General features: G+C 35.0%; 1 protein-coding gene across 1 annotated transcript; it reads left to right on the top strand.

The window, feature by feature from the left end:
* Positions 1–2,940: 2,940 nt before the first annotated feature.
* Positions 2,941–11,796, top strand: LOC21390286. Its single transcript, XM_024172846.1, has 15 exons — positions 2,941–3,690; positions 4,254–4,819; positions 5,255–6,433; positions 6,559–6,630; positions 6,776–6,856; positions 6,981–7,018; positions 7,123–7,210; positions 7,331–7,480; positions 8,164–8,358; positions 8,450–8,529; positions 8,651–8,723; positions 8,850–8,951; positions 9,122–9,227; positions 10,527–10,614; positions 11,338–11,796. The coding sequence occupies exons 1-15, from the start codon at positions 3,339–3,341 to the stop codon at positions 11,516–11,518; spliced, it is 3,351 nt and encodes a 1,116-aa protein (XP_024028614.1). The 5' UTR covers positions 2,941–3,338; the 3' UTR covers positions 11,519–11,796.
* The last annotated feature ends 5,712 nt before the right edge of the window (positions 11,797–17,508 follow it).

Here is a 17,508-nt window from a genome sequence, read left to right as displayed (position 1 = left end):
TTTTTTTTCCAGAAACTAGCTTACGGTAGGGTGAAGATGGGTAAATTGGTGACCGGCAAACATTTAGGACTGTTAGAGATCAACAGGGCACATCAAAATGCAAATGACATATTCCACAATCTCAAAGGGGTTGCAACAGACTAGTGCCCCGACAGAGTATAAAGGCTGAAAACACCAAAAAAACACTAGAACAGCCACTGGTTTTTACACAATACGAACATAGCCAAAAAAATGGCAGCGGGGGAACTGATATCTCAATGCAATCTAGAAGAGAAATCACTGGAAACAGTTAAAGTTTTTCTTCCAGAAACTACAAAACAGGGGTCCAACATACTAGTGCTCGATGAAGTATAGAGGCTGAAAGCATATGAAAAAATCACCAGAAATGCCAACGTAGGTTCACGGAGATGCCATCTAGAAGAACATGTTGGTTTTTTTTTCAAAAACTAACAAAAAAGGGTTCCAAAATACAAGTGATCCGATGAAATCTAGAGGCTGAAATCACCAAAAAATTTAACTACAAATGTTTTTTTTTTTTTTTTGCCAATAGAAAAACATGTGAATTCACCAATACTAGTGCTCGGATTTGGGTCTAGAAACCACCACAAATATTTTCCATAAACTGAACACAAGGTTTTGAAAAAAACTTACCGAATTCGAGCCTATGGAGGAGGAGATATGGTTCCCTTGGAGATTCCCCAAATGCGAGGAAGGGATAGCAAGCCCGAGGTACCGGCGACGACAGAGGTAGAGGACCAAGGATTGACGTCTCGGCTGGACAGTTTTACGGCGTGCACCGTTTCCTCTACATCGAAGGAGGAGGTTTACCCACCTAGGTCGCCGCACCGACGTTGTCCCAACAAATCTCCCCGTTTTGAAGGGGTAACAGTAGACGACAATGGTAGAGGAAGGGGGTGACGGTACATGCGGAAAGGGGGTCGATGGTGTCTGCGGCGGATTTGAAATCCGGAGATTGGGGGAAAATAAGGCAACGGATTGAGGGCTTCAGAAATCGATGAAGGTTGGAGGACTAAACCCGGTTTCGAATCAAGGATACAGGAGAACCACGTGATTGCAGTGTAGAAAAGCTGAGAAAGAACAAAGCTTGCAACGGGAAGTGCAGGAATCTGCACTGTAGATGTGCAGAAAAATAACTCAAGTGGCAGGGGGAAGGTGAACTCAAAAACCGGGTAATAACTCGAAAAAATTTTTGAGTTCCATTTCGAGTTTTTCTTCTCCGAACATGAACTTGGGCTTGGAATCATAACTCGAGTGGGCTTTCTCGAGTAAACCGGGTAAACCGAACAACCCCATAGTAGCTGCAGGGAATTAGCGATTCCTTTGACCACAAAAATTAATTGTTTATTCTATTTTCAAATACGTACTGTTCTTCCCCATATTAAAGAGCATGTGTTTTGTTGTCACAAAGTTTACCGTCGTTCAAGTTGAATAAACGAGCAATTATGTTAGACAAGTTGGCTGTCGTTTATAATATGAGATGCCCTGTGCTTTGTGTCGTTTATTCTGTTGAGTTGTCTTTCTGGTCGTTTACTTGGTCTTTTAAGAACTGGTCGATAAGACGTAGAAAATATTTTTTTATTTTTTATTTTTTTTAATATGTGCATAGTAATGTTTTTTTTTTTTTTTTTTTTTTAAATTTTTTGGGTGTAATTTGCTGATTCGAGTTTAGAATTCGAGTTGAGATGTGACTTTATGTGAGAGCTTTTTACTGTAGCAAAAAAGTTAGATGTGATTGTTTGTGAGAGCTTTTTACTGTAGAAAAACTTGAATTCTAAACTCGAATCAACGAAGTGAACGGAGCCAATAATAACAACAACCTTCCCACGCTTCTCTCTCTCCCTTCCAATCTCTTTCTTCTCATTTCTTAGAAAACTCATAAAGCCCAACAAAAGCTTCCAAATAAGCTTCCAACTCCCTTGTTTGTTTACTCCGTTAACTCAAACAAAAACCAAACCCAGAAAATGAAAAACCAACGCCAGAACATCAACAACCAAAGCCTTTCTTTGAAAAATTATAAAAGAAAACCTCCACCGAAGAAGATATATACTACAATACAATGGAGGATTTGATGGGTTTGTGCACAAATGATAAACCTACCCATTAAATTGAAGCTGATTATTTAAAAAATAAAAAATAAAAGAAAAAAAAATCTATACTCATTTTCATTTTCTGGTTTTGCATTTTCTTCTCCTCTCTTACTTTTCTTTCCTCGTTCTTCTCTAGTTTTGCATTTTCTTCTCCTCTCCTCTCCGATTCTCACGTTTTCCTTCTCTTCCTCCTTCAGCTCTCCTTCCGCACAACAACAACTCCTCTTCAATCTGAACGATTTTTAAGATTTTCGTGAGGGAGACCAGAGAAGAGGGAGAGTGAAGGAAAGACAACGGACCGTGGTAAGAGGAATAAGCTGAAGAGAAAATGGAAATGGAAAATGGAAAACGAGTTTAATTCGTTTTCAAAAAGTGTGAACTTTTGGGACTACCGACAAAAATATTTTCATTTTTGTTTTGTTAAGATTCAACACCAAACGTATTTCTCAAACTATTTTTATTTTTTCTCCTCGGAAAACGTAAAAAATGTTTTCAAAATGGGTTTCAAATGGGACCATTATTATTATTATTATTATTTATTTATTTAAGATATTTTTAAAAATACTATTTGATATTTTTAAAAATGTATAACTAAACACAATTTTAATTTTTTTTTAAATTGAAAATAATTCCTCAATAAAATTGTTAAATACATTTTTAAAATTTTTTTTCCTATTTTTACTTTTTAGGGATTTGGTCTATATTTTTTCAAAATAAATAAAGAAAAAAATTTCTTGAGAGTTAAGAGGGAGGAGGAAAAGAAATTCAAATCCATTTAATAATATTTCCCGCAGACGTAGACCAATTGTTCTCTCTCCCTCTCTCTCTCTCTCTCTCTCTCTCTCCAGAGACTCCACAGACGACGCAAGAACGCTCAGAGAAGACGACGATCCTGAAAACCCTAATCACAGAGTTCTTCTTCTGAGAGAGAAAATTCTCTCTCTCTCTCTCTCTCTCTCTCTCTCTCCAGAGACTCCACAGACGACGCAAGAACGCTCAGAGAAGACGACGATCCTGAAAACCCTAATCACAGAGTTCTTCTTCTGAGAGAGAATATTCTCTCTCTCTCTCTCTCTCTCTCTCTCTCTCCAGAGACTCCACAGACGATGCAAGAACGCTCAGAGAAGACGACGATCTGCAAAACCCTAAGCACAGAGTTCTTCTTCTGAGAGAGAAAATCCTTTTGCATTTCTCCTCTCGGCTCGTTCGTTGGTTTAATTTCCCCAATCCATGGCCTCGAAGGACCCGGACGAGGCTCCTCAATCGGCGACAGAGGAGGATAACCTGACTCGCCGGCTGGAGATGAAGCGCACGCGGCGAGTGAGCTTCGCCGACGAGATCACCTCCGTCCGTATTTTCTGCCGCGACGAGGATTACGAGACGCCTCCCGAGTCCAAGCCCAGCTCTGGGACGGCCGACGCCGAGGCGCGACCAGAGAACGAGGCCTCAGGGTTTTTCGGGAGCTTGGGCGGCGGCGACAGCGATGACGAAGGAATCGTCAATGGCAGGAAGTCTTTCCTCAGGCCGATGGGTTCGCCCTCTCCAGGGAGCAGTTCCCCTGGCTCTGTCACCTCCAATGATGGTAAGTTAACATTTTCCTTTTTCTCTGCGTATTTGTTTGGTTCTCGGGAAAATAAGAGAATTATGTCAGGGAAACTTGAGCTCTCTTTTCAGCATTTAGTGTTTTATCCCTTTATTTTTGTTTTCAATTTAAAAATATGATAATAGGACACCAGTGATTGTTATTAACTAGCTTGCTGAAACTTTGAGATCTGTGAATTACATGCCACTGAAGTGCTATGCTTTTTCTTTAAAAAACAATAGAACTCTTTCAGATGCAGCTGAAAGGAAAAAAATAAAAAAAAAGCAGATATATGTGAAGAAAACGAAAGTTTTGAAAGAGGATTTTTAGCCTTAGAATTCAAAGTTATCCTAATAGGACGCTAGTGTTTTTTGTTTCCCCTTATTTTACGGTTTGTTGTTCTTTTAAAAATTAAAACTCATTTTTGTAATATCTAGTGGCATTTTTGTTAGAATTCTTTCATTTTGTAAATCTGGCAGTTAGGTTCTCACTTGAATGTTTGAGTTCTGATTGTCTTGGGAAAAAAACACTTAAGTACCTGTTTCTGGGATTTCCCTCTGCAGAAGATAATTTCATTGGTCCTGTGTCGGCGAGCTTCATTAGACCTGGAAGATTATCTGACTCTGCTGCCTCGGATGAAATTCATGAAGAGACTTTGGATACGACAGCATTTTCAATGCATTACCGAAGTCTTGCAAGGTCAGACTCTGGAGAACTCAAGACCCCAACAGCAGTTCGCCTTGTCTTTGAAGAGAAGACAGCAACCAATGATCCTAATCTGACTGATTCAGGGAGTTTAATGGCATTAACAGATCCTAAGAGGCCAAGTTCTCAATCTCCAGTTGCCCTTGAAAAGATTAGAGGTGGCAAAGAGTCAGATGACAGCATGAGTATTGTGGATGAAAACCCAAAGACATATAATTATGGAGGTCTATCACCAACATTGGATGCACTTTTGGGAGAATGTAGCATGGATCTGATTACACTTGAGAATGAGTATTTAAGAGCGGACCAAAATGGGATGAGCTACATGGATCACAGAAATAGTAGAGATTCAGAATTGGTAAATCTTGATACCAATGAGAATCTTGTGGAGGCAGCTTCTGTTTCTCATGGCATATTGCTCGAGGTAAATGGCGGTTCCTGTGATCAAATTGGTTTTGATTTCTTGTCTAAGAGAAACAGTGCTCTAATATCTCCTGGTGCCTCCAACCACCAAATATAGAGCCCTAATCAATTACTCAGTGTATGACTCTCTACTTGGTTAGGCTTGCAGTAGAGTTGTCACCCAGTTTATGCGTTCTCATCTTTTTGTTGTTTTAAATGCCTGATACTCTATAGGTTTCTTCGATGTTTACCTTATTGAAGCTTTCTTGCATTTATATAACATCAATATTATACTTCTGAACACGCAATAATATTGTTTTCTTTTTCCTATTAGACTTGATTCCCAGAGATAAATATCTTTTTTACCTACTTTTAACATTACAATTTATGTTGCTTAAAGATATTTGAAGTCTCTTATGGATACCTAAGGCATTGATGTTCATGCTTTTGTTTTCAGGGAAATGAGAGATTTGTTGAACATGCTACATCTGAGTGCCATCATTTAAATGAAAGCTCAAGAAGAGAAAGTTCTACATTGGAGGGATCGCCCATTTCATTGTCTGGTAGACAACAGCCAGCAATTTTGAATACTCCTACTTCAGCCAAAATATCAGATATAGCATCTCCTTCCTCTAAACGGGTAGATGTCCAAAGTAATGAACACATGAAGCATGCTGACAAGAGCATTTCTCAATTCAAATTTCCCGATACTTTGTATTCTGGTTCCAGTATCAAACAGGGAATTGATAAATTGAAACACAGACTGTCAAAGTACTCCTCTATAAGTTCTCCCTTTAGTAGTGTTTTAGATAAAAATAACGAAGAACTTCAATCTGATTATGGAAGTACTCCAATAGCTTCATTGGTGGAAAAATTGTTTACTGCTGATGGGAAGAATGAAGATATAAGTATGGTTAGCGTAGCAATTGATCAAGTTGAGACGCCAAGAAACACTGGAAATCTGGTTCAGAACAAAGAGATCACAGGTCTTGCAAAAGATGGACAGTCTTTGAATTCCATGTCAACGGATGTTCTTTCCAAGGATATACCCAATAAAATAACATCAGGGTCTTCACCCTACGGGTTGGCATCGTCAATAACAAAAGTGATGCAAAAAGAGCTAGCTCCAGGATCTGCCATGAATGTGCGAGCTCAGAGCTCTCCTGCGAAAGAGCCATTGCAAAGTCCACGAGCCAACATGCTTATTTCAAGTCCCTCTTGGTATGAAGCAACTCACAGTCCTTCCAGAAAAGAACCAACAGAGAGCCCTTCTAGGCTGGACACATCTAGTGCAACTCACAGTGTTAATGTGCAATCCTTTCCTGGGAAAGACATAGCATCGACCAGGTCTGATTCTGGTGGGCCTGAAAGTGACAACCTCCATCAAGGACATATGTCACAGAGTCCTTTTTTCACAAAAGATGTAGAGATCTCTTTGGAACGGAAAAAAAGAAGAATTGGAGTTGTTCTTGAGGATGATGGAAAGCCTACATACAAAACTCCCAGGATCCAAAAAAGTTCAGATGCCGATAGAAGCGGAAATTATGATTATGAGCTCATGTACAACCAGTCTAATAAAATTCTTCATGAGACAGAGAAAACTGAAGGTGACAGAACACAGAAGCAGTGGCTTGATGTAAGTGTAGTATTTTTCTGTTTATGGATTCATGTTATAGACATAATCAGCTTTGTTAACAAAACAGGCAAATCTTCTTCCTCAAGTCGCTCCCTTTGTTTTTCACCTTAGACTTTATCTTGCAGATTTGGGTAGCATTTTCCGGGGATGCAGAGCAGTTGCTCTCACCATCAATAAAAAAGCTTAATCTCAAAGCTGTAAATTCCGTTATCTTATCTTTCCACCCCCCACTCCACCACACACACAAAAGAAAGGATTTATGTGTAACTATTGATTATGGTTTAGTTTTTCTATGGTTCATTATTCAAATTAGCAAATCACTATTTCTTCATCATTTCTCAGATAGGCACGCTGGAAGACAGTTTGATTCACTTGTTGAAGGTTAAGAAATATGAGATGCTTGCTTCTGAAATTAAGTCTCAGGTATAATGAATAGTGGAATTTATGCTATCCTATAATTTTATGTGCATAATTTACTCTTGTTGATCATGTTGCTTCTCTAGTTTTCTTGTTTCTCCATTGATGTTCTTTTTTCTCCCTTCTACAGAGTGTCTCTGACCACTTAAGTGTTAGGCATAATAAAAGGTGGTATTTCATTATTTATGGTAATCTCGTGGATGCTTCATTATCGTTCTTATCTTTGCATTACTGATTCTGCCTATTGACATTGGCGAGTGGATCTGCTACAGGGTAGCTGAAACAAGATTGATGCTATATAAAGTTGCATGTGAAAAGGCAAAACTACAGTTGATGGGTGCAAAGCAAGTGAAATTGCAAGTATTATTCTCTCCCCTTTTTTTTCCCTTGTCTTTTTCTGTAGGCAGGATAGTTCTTTTGCAAGTTTATAATTATTTACATATGCTAAAGCTTAATCACACGCTCTTGTCTGGTAAGCAGAAAAGAGTTTTGCTTTTGAAGTCCGGAATTCAGGAGTGCAAAATGTTGAAATTGAATTATAGCCAACAGTCTAAAAGTGGTAGAAGAAATGCTCAAGTTGATGACAGTCACCTTCAGTCATGTACAGTTAATGTTGAGGGTGAACAACAGGTATACGTATGAGCTTGTAGATAGTGAAGGTATTAGGTCTTGTGCTGTGTATATATGTGTTTTTACAACGATGGTTGCAATTCTGCCACGTTCTAATTTCCTTTAAAATTTCAACACAACATCCTGAACAGGGTGATTTCCCCTAGGGATTTGGGTTGGGAAGTTTGGCAATAAATCTTGCTGTTCATTGTTATCATGAAGTTTGCTTTATTACTTGGAGGTGGTTTAGTCCTTCGGAGTCCTCTGATTATTTTCTTATTCACATGTAGCAATTTCGTTTGCTGATTTTGATGCTTGAATTAATTTGACGTTTCACTAGAAACATTAGTAGTGACAATACCCTTATCTCTCTCTTACAGGAAATGTTAACCCCATTTCCCTCTATTAGTATATATCTTACAGTGTTTGTCAATAGCTGATGGAATTGTCAAAATACATGATGAAATGAATCACGTGAGTGACAATATGCGTGGTTCTTTTATTTGGGCCTGGCTGTCGACTTGTATTGGTAGAACTATTCTCTGATTGTATAGGAATATATCAAATAATATATCATTCAGGATACTATTTTACTTTCTTATTCTTAATCGGTGGTTGTCCAGCCTATGGATAGACATAATCTTGTGCTGATAATCAGGTTAATTTGGGTTGTAAAATTTGTGTTCATAAATGTTATATAACAGGATGCAAGTGACACCATGAGCAAAATGAAGCAGGACGTTAAAGACTTGCACACAAAAATAAATAGCTTAAGTAATTTCTTTCATAGTTATTGTAAGTTGAAATTAGGAGACCGAAGCTGTGCCGACACTCTTGCAATAGTTTATGATGATCTGAAGAGAAGAAAATGTTGCAGGCTTTTACGTCAGGAGTTACAGGTCTTTCCACTATTTGCTGTGATTTTCGTTGACTCATTAACTAAGTGTGTCTGAAGTAGCTAACAGGACTATCTTGTCTATATTTCTTCAGTTGTGGAATGTTCATAGGTTTGAGAATCAGGATGGCCTTTACAATCTTTTTCTCAAATATCAGGATTACCTCATCCAAAGGTATTTTTTCCCTCCTTTTATTGCTCTTTTATATTTAGTTTTATATACGCAATGGACCGTGGCTTTGGTTGTTATGGCTCTATTTAGATTTTACATTTGGGAAGTCAACTTGACAATACAGGTTTACTATAAATTTTGGACCCGAATCAAGTATTGTTATCTCAAACCAATTGAATGATATAAACATTGTGAAGGTAAAAAGGCTAAGAAGTTATTTGTATCATCCATTTTTTTAATATATTTTTACTTTTTCGTTAAAGAATTTGTTTGTCTTGTTAACTTGTTATCCTTAATATGCTATTCAATCTCTTGTTAACTAGATGTTTCCAAACATGGATGCTCATGTCGCTTTTGCATTTGTGTTAAATGCTGAGGTCACTAAACGATTTGTTGATTCAAATTGTTTAGCACAAGAAACTCAAGTAAGTTATTGCATCTCTTTTTATTTGTTTGCTTTAAAAGTTTATTAGCAAAAAGAGTTGCGGTAGCAAAAAAAAATTACGGAATAGCATTGTGGATCCTCAAAAATTGAGGGATATGACTTCAAATTACTTTTGGCTTTTCCATTGATATTGTTATGTTCTGTATATAGGTTACCCAATCTCTTCTACGTAATCTGCTAGATGTCATTGAGGAGGTACAAATGGCTCATATGGAGATTTGGAATTTGATTCAGACAAAATTTCACTCTTCATCTGGTAACAAATATCTTTGTTAAATTGCTCTCTCCCTCTTTGGTTCTTTTCCATTTCTTTCGTCCATTATCTGCTTTTAAAGCTTGGGATTTATGACCTCGGGTTACATGAGTGATGTTCTTTTAATGCTAACCAATAGTCAATAACCAGTTCCTGACTCCAGGCTTTCAAACCAATAAGTCTATAAAGCTTTCATATTGCCTATAGTAAATTGATGTCCTATTGTGCATGCTGTTCACACTCAACGTTGATCCTTTTTGGGATATCCTTCCATAAATCTTCCAATTGAAATTAGTAGGTTGTCATGCCAAAAAATGCTTTTATACCATTTTGGCATTGTTGATTGATTATTGCTACTTAAATTGGCTACACATGGGTAACGTTTGGGAGAAGGGGGAAAAAAAACTATAGCCTACAGCATCTCCAACCCCTAACACCAAAATGGTGTAATTGTCACATCAAATAGTAAATTCATCTCCAACCCATTTCACAATTTCTAACCCCAAAAAGAATATTCCATGTATATTCTTTTTTATCTCCCTTTTTATATTCCTTTTTACTAATTCCCTACTATTTATCTATTTTTCAAATTATGCCCAAATACAATATTTTTTCAGTTCGTATTATTTACATGTTAATTTTTCTCCATATTAAATTAACCATAAAACACATATAACAATGTCGGATACAAAAGAAAGTTTTTTCATTTTTAGGTAGCAAAAAAGAAGAAAGCTTGTTGAAAAATAAGAAATTGGGGAACTATCGAAAAGTAATATTCTTTTGGTGCCCTTTTTGTGAATTAAAAAAAAGGAAAAAAAAAAACAAAAATGACATGGCATTTGGTGAGTTGAAATAGTGGAAACGAATCCACATCCACGGCAAATTGTCGTGAAAATTGGCGTGTGATTGGAGCTAATCTCCACCGCGATATTCACTTTTGCACACCAAAATGGCGTGCGTTGGAGCTGGCCAAGCGATTTATGATCTACTTGACAGTAATGAAGTGACTAAAAAAGGTGGGAGGAAAGAGACATATTGTGTTTTTGTCGGTGTTCTGTTAAAAATGAAAAACTTTAAGGAAAGAATAGAGTTGCTTGTTAGATTAAGATAAGTTAGTCCAGTCACAACCAGAAACAAGGTCGTAAAGAATTCTCTGCTCTTGGATTTTAAACATCTCTTAGTTACCATACTTGCTATTTACATAATAACTGCATGCTGTTTAATCCATCATTCTTCACTAGATTTATATTGACGAAAGTCTGTTATGGAGCAGTTTTCAAGGTCTATATGCTTGGTTTGCAGGTCAGCAGCTTGATTTGCAGCTGTGTTTTATCAATTTTCATACTGGTATAAAGGTGACTTTGACCCTTGATGTCACATGTTTGAATAGGTATACATTTTTCTGTTTGTTTTTCATCTCATCTTTTTTTCTCCTCTAAATAGATTGGTTGATTGATATTGTTTGGAGAACCTTAAAATAGTGATACATCTTGTCAGTTCCAATGCTGCTCCTAGCCACCCTGCTATTTTTCGATGGTTATTTCAGTTTTGAGACACATTTGTTTTTTCTTTCTTTCTTTCTTTCTTTCTTTCTTTCTTTTTTTTTTTTGTGTATATTCACGAGTGGGTTTATTTTATTCTTTTGCTCCTTTACTCTGGGTAATGCTTAGTTGACGGTGTTAGTTTGAGACTTTGTTTGAGTTTGACCATATTAGCATGAGTTGCCTTGTGAGGATCCCTATGTCTAATTAAAGATAGAGTAGGATGTGACAAACTAATAGTGAACTTAAGATCCGTGGATTTCTTTAACGTAATATATCTCATAATTCTTTTAGAGAAAAATATATCTAATAATAGCTGTGTGATTATGCTTTTCAAAACTGCCATCCATGCATGCATTAGAATCTGTTTCTCTTAGAAAAGAATGTGAAACTTGAATTTGGGCAGGTAATCTCTTCTTCTATAGCCTATGGTTGAGTTACTGCGGATAATAATAGCTACAATCGTTCTTTCTGCTGTTTATTAATTCGACAGATGACCCTAATTTATTTATGCCTTAAACTGTAACAAGTAACTCTAATTACACTGAATTGTCTATTGACATGTTGGACAGTGGTGTATATCCTCTAGAGATCCTTCCGCATCAGGTACAAAGTCCGGCGGCCGTGGCACAAAAATTACAATCAGTCTCGGGTGAAATAAGGTCTGTGGCGGAGAACCTTGAGGTTGGATATTCGAGGATAATGAGGCTCTGCAGGCGTGTTTCCCAGGTGCTGCAAGGTTCAAGGACGTAAACTCTCAAGGGGAAAGGTTAGGAAAGAGAACAAACTTGTCAGATCGCTTTATGCTTGTTTTTCCTTGTAAATAGTAACTGAAGGAGATCCATTCCTGACCCATTCAAGTAGATATTGCGGTGTATTTGGACTTGCCACTGTCTTTCTCGGCGATATTTCAGTTAAAATGTCCATTCCCCAAGAGTGTAAAGTTACAATTCAATCTAATTTTGTGAGCTTGAGAAATTACGCTGGCCTATGTTTTTCTGCTTAGCATAATGTTTTGATGTGACAATCACGAGGAGAAGAAATCTGCTTCTACTAAGCAGAGGTGAAAACAAAACGTAGAAGTTTTAGATTCATTTATCCTTTTTTCTTTTGGTCTCCTTGAAGTTCCTTTACAATGTCCTAGCGATAGATGGTATATTACAGACATTCTAGAGAAATCATCCTCAAGTCCTGAAAAAGTTAAACAAGGCACTCGTAGGCTGAAAAAAGAGAGAAAAATACCCACTGATAAGACAGAAACAGAAAAATACCCATTGATAAGACAGTTTTTCAACAATTAAATCTGTTAGATTATTATTATTTTTATACAATATTAGTTTATCTGACAGATAAAGCTGTGTTATGTTGGTAGAGTATCATGAAATTATCGTTTGGGGAATGCTGGTTGCATACACAAATAATAATAATGATGGTGGTGGTGGCGGTGGTAATGGTAAATGATGTCAGTAATAGTAATAATGAGGGTTTTTCAATTGTTAGTTTTTTATTATTAGATTTAATTAAAATCACAGTAAGATTAAAAAATGTATGTAAAACAGATAATTTTTTATACAATTTGACAATTGAAACAAACCATTTTTAGCTAGTTTATATTTCAGTCTGCTGGAGAAATTTGCTAATATTAAATAAGTCTTCTACCTTCCCCTATCGAAGTTGTTGTACATTTGCGGGTACCAGGTTCTTTCCTTATTTGCTGCAAGTTGTAATTTACATAATCCAAGACTTTTCACGGCACCAGCATGCTTTGTGCAGTTGGAGGTACGAAGCATCTATTATGAATCCCACTTTGATCCAAAGTTAGAAAATGGCATTGTTGACCCTGCAAGCAACTTTTTCACGACCCTAGAGTTCAGACTGTGGTTTAGGATCTAGCTGAATTTTCATTTTTCATGTTTTTTTATTTTTGGAAATATGCAGAATTCTGTGACTTGTTGGTTGGTGATCCAAAGGGGATATAACTCCCAACGTGGTAAATGCTGCTGAGTTGTATGATGCTTTCGGTAAGCAATTTTGTCCTCAAAATTCAAAAAAGGGTCGCTGAAAATAAGATATATTCCTCATCTACGTTTTTGTGAGATCCTCTATGACTTTTTTTTTTTTTTTTTTTTTTTTTTTTTTTTTTTTTTCACAAAACTGTTTGGCATAACAAGTCTATGGTAAAAGAGTCAATTCTTCAGCCTTTATGTTAACGGGGACAAAACTCACATTTGTGACTTTGCGTGGCATGGTTGTTGTGTGTCCCATTAATTGTCACACTACGACTGATTTTCTAAATGGTCCATACGCTGGCAATTTCCATACATACCCCCAAATTCAATAATTAAAAGTATTTATTTGTATGTATCCCTGCATAAGCATTCATTTTGAGGGTTTTCCCTAAAACAAGGAAAATAAAACTAATGGACGAAATTAATGCCTTCCTTGTTTATTTAGAGATGCACAAAATTAATGCCTTGTTTATGGCAACATTCATAATATGAATGGTTTGGATTTACTACCACTAGTCGCTTATAAGGCAGACTTCTTTATGTGTTTACGAGGAACAAGTGAGAGTAAATATTTGCTTTATGTTTACAAAGCAACTGCTATAACTCATATTGAGGATTAGAGTATTCTTGAATTGAGGTTTCACAGCCGAAACTTGACTTATTTTAATTTTTATTTCATTTCATTTCCATTCAGACAAAAGTAACATAAAAAGAATAAGTCACGGGGATGTGAAATCAATGCCTCAAATCAACAAATGAAGAGAGACAAGATATGGTCAATGATTAATTAAGATTTAAGAAATGACTTAGGAGTCGGCTTGTCTAAGCGGCTAAGCCCTAGTAAGGACTAAGGAGGAAGAAAAGAAAAGATTAATGTTAGAACATCCACTCAAATATTAATTTTTGTGTATTAATTAATATGACATGTGAATTATTATTATTTTTATTAATAAATATAATCTCTTATCATAAATTAACGTAATAATATTTTAAATATTCACTAATATAAGAATAACAACTCATACACCGTATAAATTAATAGTTGAGATTTGAGTTAATTTTTCTAATATTATTCAAAAGAAAATGGGGTCACGTGCAAAAGAAAAGTGTCAGGGGGTAAATTCTCCTTTTTGAGCAAACTGGGTAAAGAGTTCCCTGATGAGAGTGGGGTAGGTAGGGTCCGTTGGGATCTCACATGTCCTTTCTTTGCATGTCCTTTTTTTTATAAGCTTCTGTGCAGTTTTTTCCTTTTCATCATTGTCCTTTCTTTGTTGTTTTTTTGACAGATTATATGCAAAAATACCGCTTATAAGACTTATCTTACAATTGATATGGATAATGTTTAGTTTAGATCTCCCATGCTCATGTTTGTATTGAGATGTTGTTTGTAAGGTGTTTGATGTAATGTCTAATTGAGTTATTCACGTACGGTAATTTGAAATTACCGCTGGGCAAACTCTGTAATGATCATAATTAATTTTTTAAATAAAAATTGTCTAAGTTATTCACTTCCCGTTTAGTTCACTGATTCGAGTTTTTAATTCGAGTTGAGATGTGATTTTATGTGAGAGCTTTTTACTGTAGCAAAAAAGTTAGATGTGATTGTTTGTGAGAGCTTTTTACTGTAGCAAAACTCGAATTCTAAACTCGAATCAGCAAAATGAACGGGGCCTTTTCTTTTTAAGATTCTACTGGTGGTTTTTTCATTTGATATATAAACGGTAAAAAAATCCAAATATTAATTTTTGTGTATTAATTAATATGACATGTGAATTATTATTATTTTTATTAATAAATATAATCTCTTATCATAAATTAACATAATAATATTTTAAATATTCACTAATATAAAAATAACAACTCATACACCGTATAAATTAATAATTGAGATTTGAGTTAATTTTTCTAATATTATTCAAAAGAAAATGGGGTCACGTGCAAAAGAAAAGTGTCAGGGGGTAAATTCTCCTTTTTGAGCAAACTGGGTAAAGAGTTCCCTGATGAGAGTGGGGTAGGTAGGGTCCGTTGGGATCTCACATGTCCTTTCTTTGCATGTCCTTTTTTTTATAAGCTTCTGTGCAGTTTTTTCCTTTTCATCATTGTCCTTTCTTTGTTGTTTTTTTGACAGATTATATGCAAAAATACCGCTTATAAGACTTATCTTACAATTGATATGGATAATGTTTAGTTTAGATCTCCCATGCTCATGTTTGTATTGAGATGTTGTTTGTAAGGTGTTTGATGTAATGTCTAATTGAGTTATTCACGTACGGTAATTTGAAATTACCGCTGGGCAAACTCTGTAATGATCATAATTAATTTTTTAAATAAAAATTGTCTAAGTTATTCACTTCCCGTTTAGTTCACTGATTCGAGTTTTTAATTCGAGTTGAGATGTGATTTTATGTGAGAGCTTTTTACTGTAGCAAAAAAGTTAGATGTGATTGTTTGTGAGAGCTTTTTACTGTAGCAAAACTCGAATTCTAAACTCGAATCAGCAAAATGAACGGGGCATTTTCTTTTTAAGATTCTACTGGTGGTTTTTTCATTTGATATATAAACGGTAAAAAAAATCCTACAACCAGCAAGATAAAGTTGTTGAATTGGTACACTACGGTAATTTTTAAAATGAGCACTCGATAATTTCTGTAATGACCATAATCAATTTTCTGAATAAAAACAGCCTAAGTTATTCACTAAATAACTTTTTTTAGATTCTACTAATGGTTTTTTCATTTGATATATAAATGGTAAATAAATGGTATTACCAGTAAGACAAAGTAGTTAAATTGAAACACTACGGTAAGTTTTAAAATTACCGTTCAGTAAATTCTGTAATGACAATAATCAATTTTTTGAATAAAAACAACCTAAGTTATTGACTAACCAGCATTTTTTTTTTTTTTTTAGATTCTACAAGTGGTTTTTTCATTTGATGTATAAATGGTAAAGAAATGCTACTACCATCAAGACAAAGTGGTTAAATTGTTACACTACGGTAAACTCTAAAATGAGCATTCGGTAATTTCTATAATGACCATAATCAATTTTTCGAATAAATACTGCCTAAGTTATACACTATGCAACTTTTTTTAGATTCTACTATGCGTAACCAATATTAAAAGAAATCTTGGAAGATGTTGACGATCCATGTTTTAGTGGATAAGTTAGTAACAGAGTACTCAAACTGATATGTCGGCCGAGGCTGAAAAAAATTAAGAGTAAACTAATAAGTCAGGAGCCACCTCCTGCTTCTCTACGTGCCAACTCTGCATTGCAGATCTCAAAAATTCCATCAAGAATCCAACAGGTATTCTCCTGACCTTTCGACATCATACATAACTCACAAATGTGAAATAAGAAACCTTGAAAAAAGAACGTTTAAATTGTGCATCTAAGAGATAATTAATTTGAAAGTGAATTTAACATTAAAATCTCACTCATGAAAAAATAAGTTTAGCATATGATGCTGATAATCACCATTATGAGCACTAGTAATTATGATAATTACTATATGAGTCACAACGATAATTATCGTTGGTTATTATCGTAATGACTATCTGGTAAACGAAAATTATTATTTTGTGAACATAACGATGCTTACAGAGCAAATCTAACTGATATTCTACTTATTATTCAAATTGGAAATAAATTTGACCAATTGATTCCCTCAAAATCATAACCGAAGAGTTTTTTTTTTTTTAAGATTTCTTACCATATATGTTGTAAAAAAAGTCAAAGTGCTCTTTATTAACACTTCTAAACGAGGTTGTGTTGCACATTATATGCAAATAGGGATTAAACGCCTCTAGGAAATATCTGCAACTTGTTCATGTGTGGAGAGTGGGAGAGAAAGAGCATAGAAAGAAAGAGAGTGAGAGAAAAAAATGTGGGAGCTCAAATAAAGAGAGAAAAAGCTATGAGTTCAAATGAAAAGAGAAAAGTTGAGGAGATATCTGCAACTTATTCAAGTGAGAAGAGATAGGAGAAAGAAATAGAGATAGAAATATGAGAGTTCAAATGAAAAAGAGAATGAGAGTGAGAGAAAAAGGAGGAAGATCAAATGGAGTGAGAAATTTAAGAGGGAAGCTAAATTTTAAATTTTGCCGAGGGTAATTTTGACAATTTAATTTCGTGAGTTCCTCAATTGCTGATGTGACAGTATTAAAAATAAAAGTATGAAAAAGTGGTACTGGTCCTAAGTAATTATTATAATCGGTGTTATTTTTGTAAATAATCCTTTTTTGACTGGGCCCTTTTTAGGCACAACTAGGTATCATCGATCCATTAACTCCAGTTACTTTACTTTTTAATTTTTATAAATTTTTAGAGACTTTTCTAGTACGTCAACATATCAGTAGATTAAATTTTGACGACTGTAAACAGGAAACACCAGTATTTTTTTAAAAAAGAAAACACCAGAGAAAGTCCAATAAAAATATTGTACTTGTAGTCTTGTATTTAGTACTCAATTTTTTTTTTCATTTTTTGAGGTACACATTACATTAAAAATAGAGAATTTTTTTGGTATTCTATCTTTTTTGAAAATAGCAGTATTTTTTATTTATCAACCGTTAAATTTATTTTTATTTTTTAATTTAATTTGATTTTTAACTAAATTTAATATAGATAAATATGAAATACTGTTATTTCTAAAAAAGAGAAAACTAAAGAAAGTCTTTTTTACTTGTAGTCTTGTATTTAGTACTCAGTATTTTTTTTTTTTTTTTTTCA

Source organism: Morus notabilis, unplaced genomic scaffold, assembly GCF_000414095.1.
Source record: "Morus notabilis unplaced genomic scaffold, ASM41409v2 Scaffold1831, whole genome shotgun sequence".
NCBI lineage: Eukaryota > Viridiplantae > Streptophyta > Magnoliopsida > Rosales > Moraceae > Morus > Morus notabilis.
The sequence above is the reverse complement of the archived record's forward strand: the minus strand, read 5'-3'. Positions and strand labels throughout refer to the sequence as shown.

Coding starts and splice junctions, on each gene's coding strand:
- LOC21390286 (XM_024172846.1), top strand. CDS start 3,339: ATGGCCTCGAAGGACCCGGACGAGGCTCCTCAATCGGCGACAGAGGAG. Junction 7,211..7,330: donor CAAAGCAAGTGAAATTGCAA/GTATTATTCTCT, acceptor TCTGGTAAGCAG/AAAAGAGTTTTGCTTTTGAA. Junction 7,481..8,163: donor ATGTTGAGGGTGAACAACAG/GTATACGTATGA, acceptor GTTATATAACAG/GATGCAAGTGACACCATGAG.